Source organism: Dermacentor albipictus, chromosome 2 (genome assembly GCF_038994185.2).
Source record: "Dermacentor albipictus isolate Rhodes 1998 colony chromosome 2, USDA_Dalb.pri_finalv2, whole genome shotgun sequence".
Lineage (NCBI taxonomy): Eukaryota > Metazoa > Arthropoda > Arachnida > Ixodida > Ixodidae > Dermacentor > Dermacentor albipictus.
Genome location: NC_091822.1, coordinates 137,982,136 through 138,005,946, shown reverse-complemented (window position 1 = coordinate 138,005,946; position 23,811 = coordinate 137,982,136). Strand labels below are relative to the sequence as shown.

The 23,811-nt window shown below is 45.3% G+C and overlaps 1 protein-coding gene across 3 annotated transcripts in view; it reads left to right on the top strand.

The window, feature by feature from the left end:
• The window catches only part of LOC135918658 (uncharacterized), a 130,392-nt gene extending 106,854 nt beyond the window's left edge, over nucleotides 1-23,538 (top strand). Inside the window, exons 1-6 of one of the 3 annotated variants that reach the window (XM_065452317.1) lie at nucleotides 7,590-7,935; nucleotides 14,262-14,471; nucleotides 17,063-17,426; nucleotides 19,903-20,988; nucleotides 21,482-21,774; nucleotides 22,830-23,538. In XM_065452317.1, the coding sequence (XP_065308389.1) occupies nucleotides 7,747-7,935; nucleotides 14,262-14,471; nucleotides 17,063-17,426; nucleotides 19,903-20,988; nucleotides 21,482-21,774; nucleotides 22,830-23,180 (2,493 nt within the window). In that variant the 5' untranslated portion in view covers nucleotides 7,590-7,746 and the 3' untranslated portion in view covers nucleotides 23,181-23,538. Of the gene's footprint in view, nucleotides 1-7,589; nucleotides 7,936-14,261; nucleotides 14,472-17,062; nucleotides 17,427-19,701; nucleotides 20,989-21,481; nucleotides 21,775-22,829 lie in introns of those variants that run through there. The other 2 variants (XM_065452300.1, XM_065452309.1) reach the window with 2 other exon arrangements.
• Nucleotides 23,539-23,811: the final 273 nt, after the last annotated feature.

Genomic DNA, 23,811 nt, shown 5'->3' with positions numbered 1-23,811 from the left:
GTTGTAAAGCGAGTATGGGCGGCCCATGTGAAGGAACTACTACAAAATTCTGGCATGGCGCATGCATGTGAATTATCTTTGAGAAACCACGTCCCGCCTCAAAGCTTTACCAAACGTTTACTGCGCTAACTTGGAAGACAAACAAAAAGAAGTTCTCCCTAAGGACAAAGATGCAAGGGTGAACATATTATTTATTCTCCCATTTAAGGACATCTGGAGCTATTGCTGGCGTGTGGCATTATTATAGAAATCATGAGATCAATAAACTCATGGAGACTACAGCAATTTGTCAACACTTCCTTACTCTACATTGCAATGACCTCAGGGCTCTGATGACAATTTTATGTGCAGAGCCAGGCAGGAACCTTTAATGGTTTCCTGATTCTCCATAATGTTAGTTAGCCTAAGAAGATTGGCTCCATATAGAACACTCGGAAAATAAAGAACTGGGGCGGAGTTCACTGAAGAATGATTTTCGCGCTAGATTCCTAAGTCGTCAAGCTCTTGCGTTCAGTTGCGTAATGATACTTGACTTAGAAATTGTAACAGCGCAAACACGTGCAACCACAAAGTAACAAGGACGAGACAAGAGCACTGTCCTTGTTACTTTGTGATTGCATGTGTTTGCGCTGTTACAATGTTTATGTCAAGTATGCACCAACTCGCCCAGAAAGAAGTTTTAATGCGTAATGATACACTGTATATTGGATCGGACAACGCCATAATTGCGCAATGACCAGTGTCTTAATTATCAAGCATCGCTACTTTTGAGAAATAACGTGCGGCTAAGCGACACTACAACATCAAAATAAATAGCAAAATCCACAAAGTCCTTCCAAACGAAGCTGTGCAAAATCGTAAAAGAAGTGGTAGTACTATACAGTCATTATTTCAATGCTGCCCAAGGAATTCAAGCCCCATAATTCCCTTGAGCACTTATAGTATGACAACAGTATGTCATTCAATAACAGCTGTCGCTGTAAAATCAGCTTGACGGGGAGGGCCAAGAGTGTTGCCGAGAAAATTCGATTTTCAAGTAGGCGAACGAAAGTCAATAAAAATGGAGCAATCGTTTCCGACAAAGCAGACATGTGTTCCGACGTGCAGCACACCATGAAGGCCATTTCGAAAGATGGTAATGCATTGTGGTGCCTCCACCAGCAAAGTATTACCATTGTGCTTTCGAAGTTGAATCGCAGTAAGCGAAAAAATCCAGACCGAAGGCTCGTGCCAGACAGTTCCGACAGTGAGCTTTAAGACAACACTAGACTTTGTGGCAACGTTCTTCTTCTCCGGATCGGTGCCTTGCATATAGTTGAGGCCAACCCTCTGAACTTCGTTGAAGCAGTTTTCTTCAAGTAAACGTGAGTAGTCTTTTCTGGCTTCCATCCATCCACTATCGTCTCAAACTTCGTAGTAAAGAGAGGAAAGGCAGAACGTCGCCTCTGTGACCTACCACGCATCGGCATGGTTAAAATCACTTTGTTTTCATGACAATGAAACTCATTTTTCATATTCTTATCAGCGAATGTATCAGGCCTCTGTTGTCGAAATGGGCTGTAGATATCCCGCACACCACAAACAGCTACGTTTCTGTTGCTCGGTTGCGACGGGCCGTCGTCCCTGAACTTTCACTGAACTGTTAAGTTGTGTGTGATGCTCGCACGAACGCACTCAAAATAATAAATGTTTTCACAATTCCGTTACGTTCAGAAAAAAAAAATTCTGAAATCGATAAGCCTTTTCTTTACGTTAGAGTCAATACGCCAGGGGGCACGTTAATAGACGCTCTGTAGATCAACGCCGCTTTCCACCTAGCCAGCAGTTTATGAAAACTTTTGGATGAGAGATTTCACTAGAAAGAATCCCCGCTTAATGCGGAATACTGCGGCACTCAGGCGATAAATTTCTTGGAATTAACCGGCGATGTCGCCATGTGGGAATTAAAAATCAAAGCATGTTTCGATCTAAAAAGAAGAAAAGCACTTCATCGCGACTGTCGTTAACATTTTTTGCTACGGGGTGTCATGTCACATGGAGTACTCTAACGGCTTGATAGTAACTTTTTACTCGCAGGCAGAACCTGCTAGAAGAACTCATGTGCGAATTGAACATTGTTTACTTAACTCGTATTTCCAGCCTCTTTTAGTATGCCAGTACACCAACATATGATCAAAGTTTATATTAAATTAGCTGTCTTGTTGTTAAATTTGCTGCTGCGCCTGCCATAGAACGCCAAGATACGCGCAAGTTACTTAGACATGCAAAATGTATTTTTCGCTCAGGGCTAACTGGGGACTCAGGTTCACCAAAATTCTACTCAACCGGGCTCACTCACACTGAGATTCACTGGTGGGTCTGAGCCCTATTGAATTGAGTCGACTCATGCCGACCTATTCTGCGCGTTTTATTGCTTCTAATTTTTGTCCTTTGAGATATGCTTGTTGCTTTCTTTCCTAATTTTCTTTCTTCTTTTTAGATTTTCTAAAATATGTAGCAGGAATGACTGATCTTAAGGAGCATTTACAGTTTTATGCGCGCTTTATTAACATCCAAAATCACCGAACAGTGTACTTAACATAAATCTTTCCTGCCCGTTCTTGGCTTTCTTCTCGCCCAGCTACAATTTTCTTTTCTCTTTTCACCCGCATACTTCAAGTAGGCTTTTTGTGACTATATGGACACAACTGCATTTAAGAGGCCTTTTCACTCTTTACCGCTCTTAGCTGGAAAGATTCTGTTCATGTGCACATTACTTACTTCATCGTCAATTAAGTAGTTTTTGTGGAGCCTTATTACCGGCGAAACTAAGGGTGCTAATGGTGTCCGTGTGCGTAGCAGCTAGCTCCGGGAAGGAGAAAAAGAAAGCAGTGCCCGCAAGGATCGAGCCCGGGCCCGTTACGTGGGAGTCAGCCACTCTACCACCGAGCCACGCCAGTGGGTGCTAGCATGAAGCAAAAAAGATGCCCTGATGCCCGTGACATGCGCACTGCGTAGCGTTTATACGTGCCCTGCATTGCACTTGCATATTGTTACACCAGGAAGAGCGCCATGTACCAGATGTACAGGTAGTGGTACGAGGTTGTTACAGAAGGTTTGAGAAAGAAAAAGAAGTTTAAGGAGATGTATACAAGAATGCTAGCGCGCGGTAAGGTAAAACTACTACAAACTTTTCTATTCCAATTCTGCGATCAGCCCTCCGGCATTGGTCAAAATCTTTTTTGAACTACCCCCAGTCCGCCTGTCTGTCACGCAACGTCACGAAAACCGCGATAGCTCCCCATCTGATGTGACGCGAACACACTGATTATGCATGAGTGGGAAGAATAAAAGAAAAATGGTCGTTTATGATTCGACGCCTTTTCGCCATTAGCACTCCGCTATTGGTCAAAAGATTTCGGTCGACAGCCACTTCACCTGCCTTTCACGCGACGTCACAAAACCGCGAGAACTCATCACGTCAAAGTGACGGGTACGCGTTAGAGTTGCATTAATATGCCGAACAAAACTGAGTTTTCTTATGAATAGGCACAGGCTGCCCCGTTCCTAAAGGAATAAAAGATGGCCGCCTACCGATAGCTCAGGCACTGGCTACTCGCACCAGCCGGAGAACATGGGTTTATTTGCATACAATAAACCTTCTCGTGTGGCCGTTCTGCCGACTATTATTTGCTGAGGATCCGTTTTAGCGGCATTCTTAACCTTCCGCTGCATGCCGTTGCGATTTTCAACCAGCCACCGCAAGATAACTAAGGGAAAGCGGACCAATCACAGACGCTGGCACCACCCTCTTCATCCGGTTATCGAATTTCAGTGCACTGGCTCGTCCCCATCGAACTCCTCTCAAGTTGAGCGTGCTCCGAATGCAGCCGAATATTTCCTGGGCAATGACGAGGTTGCAGTTGAGGAAACAAAGAGCACGAAAGAGAACCAGATAGAAAAGGAGCTCGTGCTGACAAATTTCAACTGAAGCCACAGGACTAGACGAGGTTCCCGTTAGGCTGATTAATGAACTAGGTCCAAAAAGTAAGGAAGCTTTTTAAAAGCAGTAGAAGAAAGTCTAAAAGATAGACTAATACCAGATAGCTTGCGACGAAGTAGAATGAATTAAATTTATGAAGGTAAGGGGGAGAAAGATGGAATTCACTCGTATAGACTGTTGACGATTACATTGTTAATATACAGATTAACAATTCAGGCAGCTACGTTAACGCAGCAAGCATGGGGAGAGAATAATGGCATTTCGGCAAAACTTCAGTGTGGCTTCAGAATAGGTAAGCGTTTGGATGATAACTTATTTGTCCTTACTCAATGTATTAAAATACGAAGAGTAGTAACGAGACCGTTATATGTGGCCTTTTTGTACAATACATGAGCGTATGACAACGTAGACCACAATATCTTGTGGGGTACCCTGGAAAGGGTAGGCTTAAGCGACAATTGTCTACAGCTTTTGAGAAAGATTCACCTATAAAATACCGTTTGCGTTTAATGGGAAGGGATGAGGAGCGAGGAGAAAGTTGAAATCCCCAAGGAACTGAGGCAGCAGTGCCCTTAATCCTCATTACTGTTTATTATGTACATGGTGAGGATGGAAAGCGCGCCAGAAGGAAGTAATATCGCGTTCAATCTCCTATACAAACAGGCGGGTACAGTAGTTGAGCAGCAGTTTTCAGGTTTGTTTTATGTGGACGACATTGTGTTGCTAGCTAACAAGCAAAGTGATATACAACGTCTGACTAACATCTGGGGACGGGAAGGCGATATGTTAGGTCTGAAATTTGGCGTTAAGAACTCAGGTGTTATGGTATTCAAAGAAAACAGCGAATAGACAGTGAAAATATATGGCCAGGAAATATCTCGCGTAAAAGAATATAAATACCTTGGTATACGGATAAACGAAGGGAATAGATATATAGAAACACAGGAAAGAATAATAAGAGTAAGGGGGAAGCGAAATGCGGGCCATAATGAAACACAGAGTGCAATGGGGAACCAAGGTGCTCCGGGGTATGCGGAAAGGTGCAATGGTTTCAGAACATGTATTTGGAAATACAGTTGTTTGCTTGAAATCAGGGGTGCAGTCAGGACTCGATAGCAATCAAAGGTCAGTGGGAAGCCTCGCATTGGGCGCTCACGGGAAGCGGGAAGAATGAAGCAGTGCAGGGTGATATGTGCTGGACAAGTTTTGAAGTGAGGGAAACTCAAAATAAAATTAAGTATGAAAAACGACTGAGGAATATGGAAGAAAGCAAATGGGTTGGGAGAGTGTTCAGGTATTTGTACAGGAATAACATTGATTCACTATGGAGGAAAAGAACTAGGAAGCATACAACCAAGTATGCGGCCTGTATCATGAGCAGCACAGCAACAAAGAACGTCAAGCGGAAAGTCAGAGAGGCTGAGATAATCTCATGTGTGGCGGCAATGGAAAAGAAGGCTGCCGTGAGTAACTACATAAGAGGAAAAAGCGAAATCAGGAAAGGAACAATTTATGATTACTCGAAGGGAAACTCACTACTTTTCAAAGCGAGAAAACGATGCCTTACGGCACGTACTTATAACGCGAGATATAAGAGGGAAGAAGAAGCATGCGCTTGCTGCGGTAATGCTAGGCATACGATGGAGCACGTTTAATTAAAATGTGAAGGTATCTGCCCAGCGGTCGATTTAGAAATCACTGGCCTACTTGAAGCCATTGGGTTCAGCGAGAGCAGAGGAAAAGTAAACATGTCCGCAATGTAGATTAGTAAGAGGAGATTGGAAGATTGGTGGAAGGAAAGTCGGGAAGCGACCAACAACGGAGGCGTTCAAAAACAAAATTCACAATAGGGGTTCAGAAACATTTCTTATGCAAATTCATCGTGGGTTTGTTTTTTTTTTCTTTCTTGTTTTTCTTTTTTAATATAGGTAGGACATCAGGCAATAGAATGACAATAGTTTGGTGGTGCAACCGACCACCCCGTTCCAAAGGGGACCTTCATAACATCTATCCATCCATCCAGCATAGGTAACGGCACAAGCTAAATAAAGAAAGAAAAATATTATGGAGATGCATAAACACGGCTCTATAACGAAAGACGTGTGTGGCATGACTGATTAATTCAAGCAAGATAGGTGACTTTCTCACCATCCCGTTTCAAAGGGAATGCCAATAAATCATCATCGTCATCATCATTACCATCGTATCAGGTCATTTCATAAATGCGCTGCATAGTGTCGATACGTACAAATTTTGCACTGCAGTTCTGTTATATTACACCTACATGTAGCAGTTACGTATAGCAGTTGCATGCTGCATGTAGCTGGACCTGGGTAAGTCATCCAGGCTAGGTGACTATTTGACATCATCCAGTTTGGAAGGGGCCGGATGCCAATAAACCATCGTTATCATCATAATCAACAGAAACGTAGCGTGCCATGGATCAAAGGATATGACATGGGCGCCGCGTAGTTGGATACCTGTTTTTACACTTCGGTAGCCGTTATGGCGCCTTCTCGCAAGGTAGAAACCACTGCTGAAGATGCGAATCGTAGAGATACGCGCACGGCTGCAACCAGGCAACATCGGGCTCAGTGTACCGCTGTGCAGAGAGCAAGTCAACCCCAGTACAAGCTGCAGCTCGCCGTCGACGTTAAGGCAGTTAAGATCATTCTCATGAAAACGGCGCAAAGAGACTTTGCCGCGAAGACCTTGTAGTGCGTGGTGACGCAAATGGAGCTCCTATGGAGCCGCTCCTCCAGCTTATGCTGCGATGGTGCTGCATGTACCGCTCGGGCCTGTGCCTTTTTATTCTACCATGAGGTTTTTAATTAAGGAAATTGAATGTTTTAATCCCCACCCTACCCTTTGTTTTTCTTTTGTTAATGTTATACATTTCAGTATGTCGAAGCTTTGTTCCCTATCGTTAGGCCAGATTTGATCTTATATGTAAAATTGCCTTTAAAAGAGTTCGATTTCATCATCTTAGGCTTTATTCTATTTTGCCAGCTAAGTTTTTATTTGGGTTCGTCGTTCGGCTTCACCTCACATGAAATTGCGAAATTGCGACTTATATTTTCACTAAAAACACCGGCCTAACTGTACAAGAATGTCCATATAATAAGCGCGGAAACTACTCGTATAGTTCGCGTTTTCGAATGAGTGCCGGCGGCTTTGCTTTCATAAGGAAAGACGTCTACTAACAAGCGCTTTCTCATACTTCAATGTTGGCGGTTCGCTATCGATAAGTACTTTGAACCCTCTCATATAGACGTCTTCACAAGTCTTGAACACACCCAGGAACGGTTCCGTGCAATATAGACCCGTCTCAGCTTGTGGGAGTTTCCGCGTTCGGCTCGAGTGGACCGCCTTGTGTGAAGGGCGCGTGCATGTCTGTTTCCTTCCCCTTTGTTCCGCTGGCAAACTGAGGCCGCAATGCCGCCATTCTGTCAAATAAAGCAAATCAATAAATGACTTCTTCTTTGTGCTTTAGTTTTGCCACGTATGCACTTATTGGCTAATATGCCGTAGCGGCACCATGTCACTGCTCGGGCGAGAAGAAAAAAGCAAGCGAAGAGCGCGCGATCCCGAGAACGAAGCAGAAGAAGTTGGAGCCCCTGCAACGCAGTAATCGTGCTTGTCAGGTCTCGTCAGGTGTAGCCTGGAGCTTGGTATCGGTAGCTTGGTGTAGCCTGGTGTAGCCGGGTATCGGAAAATCCCGTTTACTTACTGCTGCCTCGTGCCCCGAGAGACGGCCATCGGGAATGAAGCGTCCCGAGCCAGCCGACGGTTCCGTGGCCACGAGCAGCAGCCCAGTGACCCAGAGCCCAGAGCTATCGAGCGAAGAGAGTACACTGAAAGGAGCCAGAGGGACCACAAAGCCAACGGCCTCCGAGCATGCCACTTCGGCATCCACGCGCAGTTCCGGCAGGGGTTCGCCACATCCCTCCAAGGTACACACTCCTACGTACACACGAGTAAAATCTATGAGTACGCTCAAAAAAGAATTTCTAATTTCTAATGTTGTTGCACATGGGTTGCACAACGTTAGTAGAGCATACATTCTCGCGAATGTAACACTAAATGCAACCTATGTGGAACGAATGTTCTTGAACATCGGTTTTTTTCGTCTGTGGAACTTACAGCTGCTAAATATATTATTCTGAAAAGCATGGTTCTACAAAAGTTACATTAAAAAAAGTTTGACATCTTAATTTCGTTCCACATATATTCCATATAATGCACGGAGCATGTGACCGAAATGTGCCACTAGCTTTGTGGGACATACTAGGAACGAGACTGTAATATGCATTGCTGTATACAGAGAGAAAGCTGCAACCACGCATAGCGCATCCAAGCTGCTGTATCAGATTTTGCTCTTACATTCCACCAAATATTTGAACCTTGTAATAATGATCCTAGAACCATCAGCTACCGCTCTGCATTATCCTCCACCCTTTTCTTTTTGCAAATGATGAAAAAGACTTATTTACGCGCTTTTCTCAAAGTACGACATACCCATTTTCCAGGCTCTTTCTAAAATTAGGCGCTGCGCTTAGGGACGGCGTCTCTTCCATGTGACGCCTAACCAAGTTGCTGCATATTAAGGCCCCGTCGACAGCGCTTTTAATTACTTCTTGAGAGCGTGAACTGAGTGACACAAGCTCCAATAATACTTTCTTTGAAGCGAGTGAATGGCGTTGCCCGCACTGCAAAGGCAATACCTGCCACCTGAATAGGGCTTAAAAGGGCCTGTTAATTACCAAGCTGCTGTCAGACAGAATGGGCTTCACTCTTCACGTCGCAGGCATTATGGCACTCAGACACATAGAGAACTGTGCCTTGCAACCTACGTAACTCTCAATAAATTTAGCATTGAATTTTTTTCTGGTTCATCCAAACGTGATTTAAGCCGCCTCGTAATCACAAATTTGCCGTAAAGCATTAGATCGCATAAATGTTCCTTTTGCAATCATTATAAAAAAAAGGCCTCTTTAACGTCTCGAATTCCTTGCAGATCATTGCTCTACTGCTGTATTATTGTGCAATTCTAGCGAGACGGGCACTTAGCAGCCATGACATTAAATGCAAAAAAATCTATAAAGGTTAACGGTAGGTTACCCGGGAATGCCGAACATTTGCGTATAGTGAAACGCTAACAGCGTAGACAGCGGAGTTCGTGTTACGATCCGCTTGAAAGGTATGCTATTCTCTTTATTGCACTATAACGTCACACTCGTACTCCGCTAAGTAGTAATCTTTGCTATTTCCCGACATTACCTATTACGCTTGAAGAATTTCGCTGATTCCGATCATGAAAGAGCCCTCCCAATGGCTTTCGGAAAGCTCACCGGCGTGTAATATCTCTCGAACAAGGCGTATGATGTTTCAGATAGGCTGATCGTCAAATCATGGCGAGTTAGTGCACTTCTGGCGTTCGCTGTAAAATATAATTATGAGCTCCTATACTGAGCCCGTAATTGAGCTCACGTAAGTGGGCTCATAGGCATCTATGAGGCACAACGACCTCTTTGTGCATTGTACTCAGTGGCTTCTTTGATTTACAGGAGTTTGTATTATTGGCCATTTGGTGCGAACCCATTATTGGCTAATCTTATAGAATATCTGTCTTATAGAATGTCTGGAATTTATGTACTCGCATTAGTAAAACTTCGGATTTCTTTTTCAGTCTAGTCCTAATAACACGAACAAGAATTTCCCGCATCATTACGCGCTCAAAAAAAAAACGGGAATGATCGGATGCCCTTTTACGAAAGTTCGGACCATGCTGTCTTGCTCATGCAAGCATTTAAGCCTGCTTGCACAATGAACAAAGTACTCGAAAAAAAATTCAATTTCGTTCATCTTTTCTCATTTGGCGAATTCGACGGAATCAGCAGTATCCTAAGATGCGGTTGCATTTTCCTGACGTTCACAACAAATAGCATGCATTTTTTTTTACTTATAGCCAACAAAACGGATTTGAATTGCACAACTGCAGGGGCCGTATAACGTAAAACTATTCCAATATGTTTTTATGCCAATCTCCTGACGTAAAATTTGCGTAGCCGCCGTCGCAAGCATCGGGGAGTCACCCGCAGCGTTGTCTGAACAAACGAATCAAATGCTCCCCTCGTTCATAGGAGGTCACTTTCGTTTGCTTGAAAAATGAATAACATTGCCTGCACTGTGCGGCTTCTCTTATCTAATTTGCTTACAAGAGGCGAGGAACATGCTCAAGTGGAGAGGGATTCGATGAGGTCGAGCCACTGCACTGAATATCGATAACCAGATGAAGAAGGTGGTGCCGGCGTCTGCGATTGGTCCGCTTTCTCTTACTTAGCTTGCGGTGGCTCGTTGACAATCGCGGCGGGATGCAACTGAAGTTTAACAATGACGCTAAAACGGATCCTCAGAAGAGTTGGCAGAACGAGGTCGTAAACGTGCGGAAAGTTCTCGAAAACGTTACAAGGCCATGCAAAAAGTTCGAGGAGAATTTCATTGGGCGTATTGTGTAGATTGCGAGAGTGTATCTGCTGCTATTGAGTTACACTGCTCCTTCACTACCCTACGCTCCGGAACCGACCCCACAACCTTCGCATGCCAAGGTTGTGGGTTTGGTTGCTACCTGCGGCAAGTTGTTTTTTCATCCACTTTTATTTGCATTAGTTTATTGTTTCTATATTTCATTTATTAGGCGCAAGTAATTTCCCCTATGTTGTCCTTGGTGTCAATGTTTGTTGGCTTCTTATGATATGACTAATAAAAATCGGGCCCCTCGGTTAACCCCCTTTCTTCTCGTTTATATATATATATATATATATATATATATATATATGCGCTTTCTACAGCTCAAGCCTTCTGAACTGGTCGGTAGCAGCCCAATCTCGAACTTAAGAACAGCATCACCAATCTAATCTACTGCTCTCCTGCACTTCCTTGCGAATAGCAAGGACTAGGCTGCTAAGGGTACTCCAGAAAAGAAAAAGCAACTTACGCTGCGCGATGACATGGATTGTAAACACCGTGAAGCAGTGATGAGTTTCATTTTAAGATTTTGTTTGCTGTAAAAGCTTGGCGCTAGTGGTTTATGCGTGCGACAGAAGAATTAACCTATTGCATTCAAATATACATCTACGATAAGCAAGAGTCCAAACTATTATTTTTCATGCTACAACCTACTATTCTGATGGATTTAATCATGCATGACTGAACAAAACTTTTTTTCGACAAAATCAAGTTTATTTCCATTGCCAAAAACAGATTGTTGATTCACATTGCAAACGCGTACAGCTTGACACAAATGAAACTATATCTCCTTCGTAATAGAAACCATACAGGCAAAGAAATTAAGCCTGAGAGCTGTTCAGTATTGCGATATTTTTGCGATTATACTTGACATTCCTTCAAACCAAGTTATTTCATTACGCATTTCGGAATATACGAAAATTGCCTATTACGTTCGCATACAGCACCTACATACTGTTTGGAAAACAAATTATAATTTTCTCGCTTTAGAAGAACTGATGAAGGGCTACTTCATCCTCGCCGAACTTTTGCTCCTGTTCACAGACTCAATTTTCATTTTTTACCGAGTGGAATAGCGGTAAGTGCTTTTCATTTTAGCCTTTCAAACCGCGAAGCGAACAGCTGACATACGACGCAAGTACGTTACCTCCCCAATTGACAGAGGTCCATTGCATCCAGAAATCTGTAGCTATCTATGTTGTCACTGTGCAGATGGTTTTCAGTTAACATTTAGTTAAATATGCGCCGCAGGCCTATTGTAACCAGGTCACAACAGCACGCGACGCATTCCGCTTGTGACAGCCCTCTGACCGCGGTGCCACATTTGTCGTGATGAAGGGGAGAATCGCTGAGCTACCCTTCATACTGGGCAGACAGCCCACCCGCCCATCTAGGTACCGTACCTATATTGTCTACTTAACTTTACCATTTGAAGACGGCAAAAAGAAAACCGAACATGGAAAGGAATATGAGGTCAGGCAGTCACCTTCGGCAAGGCACTGTTCTGGTACTGGTACTGGTCTCTCCATGCTCTTCTTCGCCAAATGCGCGCGTGGCGCGTGGAATCTTGGGGACAGCACGCAGCTCTTTCGAGACATACCGCCGCAAGATTGTTTGGTCCTTGACGGATTTCCGTACAACTTGGCTCGGCGTCATCTTACCCAGCCCCTACCGCTAGCATTAAGCTCGTCGCAAATGAAACCTTTAGTTCTCTACGTGGTCACCAGGAGCGACAATTTTTTCCGGTGAGTGCTCGCACGATTAGCTTCGCGTTACAATTTCATTGTGACGCAGCAGACAGACGCCAAAGACAGCTGAGCCGCACGCTGAAGAAAGCGTTTGCCATAGCGTGAACGCATGGTCTCGCGCTTGGGTGATTTCGCCGCGAATCGTCCGTATGTCCTTCCTGATTGTCTTCAACATTTTCATGTGAAGTCCCCTCTTGGATTCTCTTTTTTTTTTTTTCGTCCATGCATTTTACTATTCCGAGTTTCTGAAGCCCACCAGATCACGTGACGCTAACCTTGTATTGGGGGCGCGGAAAGACAGCGCGCAACAAGGCACAAGCCTTCTCGTCCTATGGCTCAACCAAGTGCACCCACCGCAGATCACGTAACTTACGATACTCATCGAGTGTGTGCTATCGCACTCAGGAGATCGCTTTAATGGCACGGCTGTACTTTGAGTGCCTCCATAAGTGTTGCGCTTTACACAGGCTGGTTATCAAGCGGTACAAGGCTGTGCAGAAGTTTACGTGTTCGTTGGTTCGACATGTTCAAGGCAGCATCGCAGGAAGGACAAAGTACGCAACACGCCGTAAAACTGATGGCCACAAGCGCTGAGTGGCACTGATATGAAGACTCAACGACTCAACTTCACCAATAAAATTATCATATAGTACTGTCCCATTAACTTGCATGCCGAATCGATCGTACGGAATTGCACAAGAGGCGTTGCGCGAGAACAATGGTGTCGCAAACTTATTTTACAGCAAGCTCTGACTGCCAATTTCCTCGTCACCAACTGCTTACATTTTTCATCGACATTCTTCGGGTGATTATTTTTATAGGCGGCAAATTTCAAGCAATGTGTGCAGTCTCAAGAAATGTAGTCATCTCTCTTGCAACATTTTCATTACATCGAAAAACACATCTAGGGCCCTATAATGTAAAACTATTACAATGTTTTATTTCAGTCTCCGGACGTCAAATTTGGGTAACCGCCGACGCAAGCATCAGGCGGTGACCCGCAGGGCTGTCTGAAGAGATCAATCAAGTGCTCTCCTGATTTATAGAAGGTCACTTTTGTAGGCTTTAAAAACGAATAACATTGCCTACATTGAGCGGCTTGTCTTATTTAATTGGCTGACAAGAGGCGAGGTGCACGCTCAAGGGGAAAGGGATTCAATGGGACCGAGCCAGTGCAGTGAAAATCGATAACCTGATGAAGAGGGGGGTGCCGGTGTCTACGATTGGTCCGCTTTCCCTTCCTTAGCTTGCAGTGCACTGGTCGAAAATCGCGGGGGCATGCAACGGAAGGTTGAGAATGCTGCTAAAATGGATCCTCAGCAAAGACGAGTTGGCAGAGCGAGGCCGTAAACGTGCCGAAAGTGCTCGAAAACGTTACGCGGCCATGCAAAAAAGTTTTATTGTGCGCGAATAAACCCATGCTCCCTGGCAGGTGTGAGCAGCCAGTGCCCGAGCGATCGGTGGGAGCCATTTTTTATACCTTTCTGAACGGAGAGCCCACGGCTATTCAGAAAAAAATCTGTTTTGTTCAGCATATTAATGCATCTTTAACGTGTACACATCACTTTGACGCGTTCAGTTCTCGCGGTTTTGTGATGTCGCGTGACAGACAGGTGAAGTGGGTGCAGCCCTAAAACGTTTGACCAATATCCCAGGTATAATGGCAAAAAGGCGTCGAATCAGAAAGAACTGTTTTTCTTTTGTTCGCTCCAGTCATGCATAATCAGTACGTACACATCATATCAATGGGGACCTATCGTGGTTTTCGTGACGTCGCGTGACAGACAGGCGAAATGCGGGTGGTCCAGAAAAGTTTGTGACCAATCTCGGAGGGCTGGTTCTAGAATTGGAACAGAAAAGTTTGGAAGAGCTTTACGCTATAGGCGCTCCTAGTCTCGTTTCCATTGCGCAATCTTGGAAATCGAAATAGGTTAACGACATGCACCAAATGCGTATAGGAAGATCGCACAATATTCAGGCTGCGGCAAACATTTGGTTTTCAGGGTACTCATGTGCAAGAATACCACGGACAAGGAATGCCCAGCGCTATCAAGCACCGATCGAGCAAGCGTAAGCGTCAACAGGCGCAAGCACGGGAACGCGACCACGCCAAGTCTTGGGGCCACTCTCAAGCATCCACGGAGCTAATGGAACGCGATTCCGAAAACCATGTCCAGGGGAGTGTGCCGGCGTGTTATACAACACCACCTCCGGTAATAACTGGCAGCATCATAGAAACAAAATCAGTTGAAGGCTTATGTGCAGGGGCAGTCGGTTACAACGAAACAAACGAGGCGCACGTGTCTACTCCCGTGTGCAACATTTTGAGTCATCTAGTAGATATTTCATTCACCAACAGACAGAAGATCATCAATTAGCGATTTTTATTTCTGTGCAGTTCTTAACGTAACATGAACGAGAACGGTTAAGCTCAGTAGGGTTATTTGAATATGCTTCATTAGCTCAAAATATATCAGTCAGTGGAAGCCACAGATTGTAGGTGAGGACGAAAAGTGGGTAGCGGTGCCAGCTCGGTGCTCCCGTGCCATGATTGCACGGCGTAGTACCTGGCGATAGAAGATGAAGATATTTTTAGGGGTGGGGGGGAGCAGCAGTTAAAGTACAGCAAGGAGTATGACTCTAGCTGCGAACGGCACCACCATGTTCGCAACTCGCCTTTCAGTCTAACACACACTAACATAACATGATCTAACATAGGAACATGCTGCAGTGCATGGCAGCGTTTTAGCCGAAGTGGTGGAAGCCGTGTGACCTTCTTGCTTACGACATCAGAAAACTACGGGCGTACGTTTGTCGCTATACCGCAGTACACATTCTTCTTGTGTCACAATAAAAGGAACACAAAGTGCGCCTACAGCCATTTTTATACGAAGTTTTCCTTGCCCTCTGTCCAGTGGAAGATTTTTACATACGGCTTGTCTACACCCTGATTCCGTAATGCCTGCATGACTGGGGAAGTTTCGACTGAATCAAACGCTTTGTCGTAATCAATGAGAGCTATACATAAGGGTTGGTTATATTCCGCGCATTTCTCTATAACCTGATTGATAGTGTGAATATGGTCCATTCTTGAGTAGCCTTTACGAAATCCTGCCTGGTCCTTTGGTTGAGAGAAGTCTAAGGTGTTCCTCATTCCACTTGCGATTACCTTAGTAAATACTTTGTAGGCAACGGACAGTAAGCTGATCGGTCTATAACTTTTCAAGTGTTTGGCGTCCCCTTTCCTATGGATTAAGATTATGTTGGCGTTCTTCCAAGATTCCGGTACGCTCGATATCATGAAGCATTGCGTATAGATGGTGGCCAGTTTTTCTAGAACACTCTGCCCAACATCCTTGAACAAATCTGTGGTTACCTGACCCTCCACAGCTGTCTTCCCCCTTTGCGGTGCTCCCAAGGCTTTCTTTACTTCTTGCGGCGTTACTTGTGGGAAGTCAAATTCCTCTAGACTAGTCTCTCTTCCATTATCGTCGTGGGTCCCACTGGTACTGTATAAATCTCTATAGAACCCTTCAGCCACTTCAACTATCTCACCCATATTAGTTACGATATTGCCGGCTTTGTCTCTTAACGCGTACACCTGATTCTTGCCTATTTCTAGTTTCTCCTCAACTGCTTTTTGGCTTCCTCCGTTCCTGAGAGCATGATTAATTCTATCCCTATTATACTTATTTATGCCGGCTGTCTTACGCTTGTTGATTAACTTGGAAAGTTCTGCCAGTTCTATTCTAGCTGTAGGGTTAAATGCTTTCATACATTGGGGTTTCTTGATCAGATCTTTCGTCTCCTGCGATAGCTTACTGGTATCCTGTCTAACGAGGTTACCACCGACTCCCATTGCGCACTCCTTAATGATGCCATTAAGATTGCCGTCCATTGCTTCAACACTAAGCTCCTCTTCCAGAGTTAAAGCCTAATATCTGCTCTGTAGCTTGATCCCGAATTCCTCTGTTTTACCACTTACCGCTAACTCATTGATCGGCTTCTTATGTACCAGTTTCTTCCGTTCCCACCTCAAGCCTACGCTAATTCGACATCTTACCATCCTATGGTCACTGCAGCGCACCTTGCCGAGCACGTCCACATCTTGTGTGATGCCAGAGGTGTACCGCAGAGCATGAAGTCTATTTCATTTCTAGTCTCGCCATTCGGGCTCCTCCACGTCCACTTTCGGCTATCCCGCTTGTGGAAGAAGGTATTCATTATCCACATATTATTCCGTTCTGCAAACTCTACTAATAGCTCTCCCCCGCTATTCTTAGAACATATGCCAGATTCCCCCACTGACTTGTCTCCAGCCTGCTCTTTGTCTACCCTGGCATTGGAGTCGCCCATCAGTATAGTTTATTTTGTTTTGACTTTACCCATCACCGATTCCACGTCTTCATAGAAGCTTTCAACTTCCTGGTCATCATGACTGGATGTAGGGCACCTGTACGATCTTCAATTTGTGGCTCTTATTAAGTTTCACAAGACCTGCCACCCTCGCGTTAATGCTATAGAACTCCTGTATGTTACCAGCTGTATTTTTATTAATCAGGAATCTGATTCCTAGTTCTCATCTCCCCACTACGCCCCGGTAGCACAGGACCTGCCCGCTTTTTAGCACTGTATATGCTTGTTATGTCCTCCTAACCTCACTGAGCCCTATCATTTCCCATTTACTGCCCGCTAATTCCCCATTTCCCCGCTAGTGCCCTGTTTCCGTTGTTGGTTAAATATAATAATTAGATTTTGTTTGATTCTCTTTTGAGCTTTTGGTGGTTCTCGTGTTTTCGAGCAGGAAAGAACTACCAACAACGTTGACGTGTGGCACATGGCCTCGACCAACCGCGCCAATTCGCCAGTGGACACATTGCTGGTGCCACGCGACGTGGCCTTGACCATGCAGCCACATAAAGCGCGACAGTCCGTGGCATCAATGTCCGATGTCACCACCGAAGTCAACGCGGGAGAGGATCCGGACTCGCTGGGCATGATGGATCGCCGCAAACCAAACATCCTTATATTTGACTCGGCGGTGAGCCACGACAACATTGCGACGAGCACGCCATTTCAATGGCGACTGGGTGACATCAGGGACATCGCCACAAATCCATTTGTACCGGGCTACGGGGGCCATACGGAATCAAACAGGATGCGGAATAGTATGTTCTTTCCTAACCACTGCACTACTAAGAACTTAGGAGTTAATAATATCTTTTTATTTTGCAATTTATTGTCGGAAATTCTCGTAATTGGTCGCGCGTCACTACCAATTACGCGACGCGATAAGCAATGACACGAGCGCTTCCGACCTGCTGTGCTACAGACATGACGGACTTTCTACTTCGTGACGTCAGTTTAGTGCACGGTACCGCGTACCTATACCAAAATGTTACCCTGAAATAAACTAAGCAGGACCTATTTACACGATATATTTACAAGAATCACAAGCACCGGCCGAGGTAGAAGCCAGTTCAAGCAATACACAGGACGCGTCTTTTTCTTAACCAGAGGCCGCTCTGTTCTTCTTCTTCGACTGTCAAGTAGCCGTATAAACTAAAGCCACCATTACAAAGATTTCAAGCATTAAAGCACTAAAAAATGTCACAAATACGAAGCGCATAGATCATCAACTTATCAAGTATATATTAACTAGGTCATTGAAAGTGCTTTCTGACTTTATTTCCAACTTTATATAATGCTTTCTCACGCTTTCGCTGAAGTTACTGAATCTGAAAAAAAGAAAAGCTGATTATAGGTCCCTTCATTTCCTATGTTTCCCGCCCATATAATCCGTCGACACAAGTGATTTCTCGGGATTATTCCAAGTACCACGTGACTTTAGTTCCAGCAGCTACAGTAGATTACGAGTGAAGCCAGCTGGATTTCCATCACTTGCATTAAATTACCTATTGCACAAACCCACTGCATTGTCGTTGGCAGCATGGATGGTGCTCAGAAGTCCTTGCGAATCCTATAAAGGCACGGAAATTAGTCATATAGTGATAATGCTCAGATTTGTGAAATGGTAGCCGGGCTACGCTCGGTTGATGTTCTCGTCAAATTAAGGATATTTTAGAACAAATATTACCAAATGAAATTCGGTCATTTTAAAGTTAGCATATTTACTCGTTATTTCAGCTAAGACAACGCATGAATAAAAAGAAGTACATGAATGGTCCCGCCTTGGTCCTCCAAGCCTTGAAAGAACGTTGAGTTAATTATGGCCACATTTTTTTTTAATCTCTACGATTCTGGCACCTTAACAAACATTACAAAAAAAGTTGTATAGAATTAATTGTACGAGTATTACTGCTGTGGTGATTACTATTAGCTAGATTTATTGAAGCACCTATCTAAAAGGCCGTCGTTCATTTTTTCGTTCGCTCAATTCTTTCTTATCGTCCTGATTATCACTTTACGTTGTTGCTAACGACAGACACATTAGGTGAGAACAAAATATTTCTCATGCCGACTAGTAAAGCAAATAGTTTACCTGTGTGCTTTGACTGAATATAAATTAGTTCAAATCACACCAACATTACCGTTACACACCTCAATGGCCACAGCGAAGCTAACACACGACTACAACAAAGGCAACTGGAATAAAGAACAATAAAATTCACTGCAATTTAGGAACACTTCCTTCGTTTCGCAGCAGATCAGTTGATGACAATTGGCCCAGATTAAAGAAACGAATTGAGCGCATTTCACGCACATTTACGCAGTTGAGGGATGACATAGATTAGAAGCTTTTATTGCTTGTTTGTTTTCAGGGTCCATTTGAATTATTCCACATAAAATATCCATGAGCATTATACGTTGAACATCTCAGCCTGTCGCCATATTCAACTGGTTATTTTACTTGTCACACATTTTGAATGTTCGAGCATTATTTGTCTTTTTTCTCGAACATGTACTATCTGATAACGCTTGTATATTCTATTGTGTTCTTACTTAAAATATATGCCGAGCATTTTGTCTATATTTATTGATGCTAGTATTGTTAATATAGAGTTAGTTCAATTTTCCTGTTCTTGCGGCGCGATATTAGTGTACCTGCCCCTCTTACACAAAGCCTCAAAAGAATGCCTATAGGGTGCTTTGAAATAAATAAAATAATTTTCGTGACCCGTGGAAGATCGTAGTGATTAAACGGATGGAATCAGGATGTCTACTTGGCTCAATTAGCCCTTACAAAAGCAGCAGTTAGTCAATCAGACAAAAACTTATTAGAGGAATAAAACTGCAAACGCACCTGTAATGTTCGCTTTATTTATAACCAACAGACGGGTAGCTGTATTCGGGCCTACCGTCAGAAAAGATCTTAGGTGGTCCACCTGAAAACTTGTTTTATTAAAAACATTGAGTTTACCGATTTAATATATAGAACTGCGTCTTCAGCTGTCCCTAAGAACGAACGCTATTGCATTGCAGCTGCCAGCATTCCGGAGAGCTTGTTCGACATCGCATCTCAGAGACACACAGAGCTAAATACCAACCTTATCATCTGCGTCATTGTCGTCGTCCTGCTGGTGACCCTTGTTGCAGTAATGCTGTTCGCGTGGAATAAGTTGCACTTCGATGGTCCTTCAACTGCGACAGATTTCATTAACGACAGCGCCTGCTTCAACACAGCCTGCAAAATGGTCGTCGCACTGCTCGGCAAGTCTCAAGATTCTAATGTTCCGCCCTGCATGGACTTCCACCGACATGTCTGTGGCCGGTGGCATGCCAGAAGCTCACAAAGGGCGAGCTATGCCACTGAGAACCGTAACGACTTCCAGAGACGCGTGCGGTACAACTTGCAACGTCTGGCCAATGCTACCGAATTCGCCGACTCTGCTGCCTATCGCATGGCACTTTTCTATTCAAGCTGTCGACGATTTGCGCAGGGACATCGACAAATTCGCGTCGAAGACGTTCTCAGTATCTCGAGGATCAACGTTAACGAATGGCTGGCGGCTACTTCGTTCCATGAGCTCTTCGCCACCATCGTAGCCGAGTGTCTGCGCACTGGTCTCGTGTCCGTCATCAGTGTCAAGTGGAGCGTCGGGCGGCGAGTTTACATAGACACGGGTGTGACGTTCGCGAGTGTCCTGAGAGGTCACAGCCACGAAGTGCCGCATTTCGTAAAAGATGCGCTTGCCGCCCTCGGCGCGAACCGCAACGTCACCTTGGCCCCCGAAATCCTGACTCTCGACTCTCTTGTACAATGGTCCAACGCTACTTCGTCCTCCGAGTTCCACACCGTCGCCGTCCACGAGCTGCCTACCCAGAACTTGGTCCTGGTCTGGGTCCTAGGTCTGAATCGTGGATTGCAGAACCGCATGGTGGTCAATAGTGACACGCTTCTCTTCGCCCGGGAACTTCACAAAATTAGGAGTACTATCTGGACTTTAAGCTCAGTTGATATGAACTTGGCGACCTTCTACAGTCTGCTGTTGCCCCTAGCGCAGATAATAAGCTATGCTATCACTTTTGATGTGCAAGACTACGGGGGTGAACACGACGACACCGACTTGTGCCTTCGAGAGACCGCGGAGCGCTTCTTTGTGCAGTTCCCTGCATGGGTCGCGCGGACAATGGAGACCCCCGAGGTGCATGGCTACTTCAGCGTCATGGTGGCCACGCTCGGAAACGTAGCGACCGAGTATCCGGATATGCTGGAGGGCCTCGCGCTTAACGCCACGGACATCATAGAACTGCAGATGAATACTATGCGTAAGATTTTTCTTTTCTTTACGTAAATAGCGCTTTCATAGTGTCCGGCGGATCAAAGAGAAATAGCGATCTCGACAAGACCGCGGTTGTGCCTTCGAAACAAACTGTTCAACATTTGTGGCTACAGGCCGATTGGTGTTAGCTCAAGCAGTCTAGAACAATTTAAGGCCGTCTCGAGGGCCATGCAACCACACGTGGCCGTCGTTTTTTCTCATGTCTTACGTGACTGAGCTGTCAGAATCTGTCATTCTGACACAGCCTAGCAGGTGACTTTGCCTGACATTCCTATAAACAGTGTCAAATTTTCAAAGTTGCAATGCTCTATGTATGTCCATTAACAAGCATGAATGAATGGCCAGGTGAACAATTTCTCCCCTAGAGAGGTTGTGCGCTCGGCATTTACGATAGTTAAGTCTAGAACGAAAAGTATATAAGACATAAACTGAAGCATATTACACGAAGAGCACGCGATTTTCGTATACTCTCGTTGCAGATATTACCACCAGAGGAATTCCGCAGGTCGTGCCTCAAATGGACCCCGACAACTTCTTGGACAACGTCGTTACGCTTATGGGCCAGACGGTCACTGAAAGCGACAAACTGTGGAACCAGCTCTCGTCGCACCAGTTGAGCGGGAACCTTAATTACGACGGCAAGGTGCTGTTGGTGCCCACATTGCAGCTCATCGGAGACTTGCTGCACGCCGAAGCTTCCGATCCCGTGCTCGATTACTCCACAGTCGGCACCAGGGTCCTAGCCGAGTGGGCAAGCATCCTAGTGGAGCGGGTGCGTCTGTTTTTAATCGCAGTAAGGCGCATTCACATCAGCGATTGGCAGAGGTTGCGTTGCGAGAGTGGCTCGCGACCAAGGAGAGATTCGATCTTGGCGACCAGTGGTCACACCGGCAGGCTCAACCGATTCGCCGCCACAGCAGAATGCCTCGCCGTCGGTACCATTATCGTGTTCTAACGTCCTACTGCTGCGCCGCTCCTTTGTTTAGCAGGTTTGAGACTATAGTCGCGAAGCTAAGAAGCAGAGCAGCGAGCCAATTGACTAGCAACGGTCATTCTCCGACCAACACGATCAGTTGTGACCGTGGCTGTACGTCGCCGCATGGACGCCGTGATATTCACGCTCCGGCGCGTGCGAATGGCGGACGCCGTTGCCGGTCGATGAATGGTAGAAACCCTGGAAAAGGGGTTGCTTTGACTTTTCGCGTACCATAATTATGTTTTCGTGCACATTCAAATTACAAACCGGGAGCTAGCTATCACGTCTGTAGGTAGTATGTAAGCCTTACTTTACGATTTTTCTGCGTATTTTAGCTTGAGAAATACGATTAGTTCTTGCGCCACATGTAGGGCCTGGGTACGGGTGGTTCGATCATATTTTTTGCCGAAACGACGACCTACACTGCACGCCGAAGCGGGATGCCAACGCTGAATTTCCCGCGACACGTGGTCCTTAACGCTGCCGCATTAAAAGTGTAGGACCGCAAGTGTGTCAGTTATCAGCCATCTAGCATCCAATGCAGCGATTACCCCTCTGCCACAAGGCACGCAAGAGAAACTGAGAGAACCTGCCCATGAAATTAATCAGCGGCTGTTGACACACTGTCCCCATTTTATAATATGTTTTATTTTCATTGAAAAGGATGCTCTCTAACCAAAAACAAAACGGAAGAAAGCGTTTGAAAGCGCACGTTTTTTTTTTCGTTCATGGCTTTAAAATCTCTTTACTTCAAGAAGTCGATCGTAGGGTAGGAATTCAAGAAGTCGATCGTAGGGTATGAGTTTCATGTTCGACACTGAAAGAAAGGCCGGACAACGTGTCTCTTTCAGAGTCCATCACTGAGTTCCGAAATGGCAGCGCAGCAGGAATGTGCGAAGGGCCGGTTGAAAGCCACCGGGGCAGTGCCAAGCGGAGGAGATCTGTCCGAGAACAGCGTACGCTGGATGCTGATCATTCCTTGGGCGCTCGACGTGGCACTTATCGCCGCCCGCCGACGCCTTCCAGCACACACGAACAAGGCGGCGGACACTCGGTCCAGGGAGCAGCTCTTCTTCCGCCGCTTCTGCCAGACGACGTGCGGAGACGCCAGAGCGGCTTCGCTGTGCTCCTACGGCACCCGACAGTCGGTGCTCTTCGCCAAGGCATTTGGATGCCAAGAACCTTCGCCGCTCGCCTGCTAGCAGGCCCGGCACTGCTCTGGCATCATTCGGGCGTAGACTTTCATTACAGGCAACAGTGACGGTCGCTGGGGAAAGACACTTACAATTACTGCGGTTATGATTTTAGTGCTACTTGCGTTGATGGCGGTTTGCTCGACTCTCTCAGTGCAGTAATAGTGTTTATTACTCTTTAGCTTTGCACGGCCTGTTTAACCGTGATCGCATTACCTTGCTTCATAGAGAAAGGTTGGTCCCTTTGCCAATGATGTAGCAATTTTACGCACACATGTGCTCTTTTCTTTTGATCGGCGCTGGGGATGTTTTCTAATCTACACGTGTAAACTATAGCAATTTTTAAATGAAAGTGGCGTATTCCTTCTTTGCAGATTATTAACTTGGAGCAGTCCCTCTTGCTTCCCAAACGCAATGGTGTACACATGCGTTTGACGGCGCTCGTGAAATATTTTGTGCCTCGAAAATGAGAAAAGGTCTACCGAAGTGAGACTGAAGTGTGACCTTCGGAAGAAAAGGTCTTCCGAAGTGAAAAGGTCTTCACATATGAGACGTGACATTTGAGGTGCAGTAGCGTGTCTCCGGAGAGCGGCGCTTTATCGGCGAGCTGATTGCGTTTCTATTTTTACTTGCCGTTACA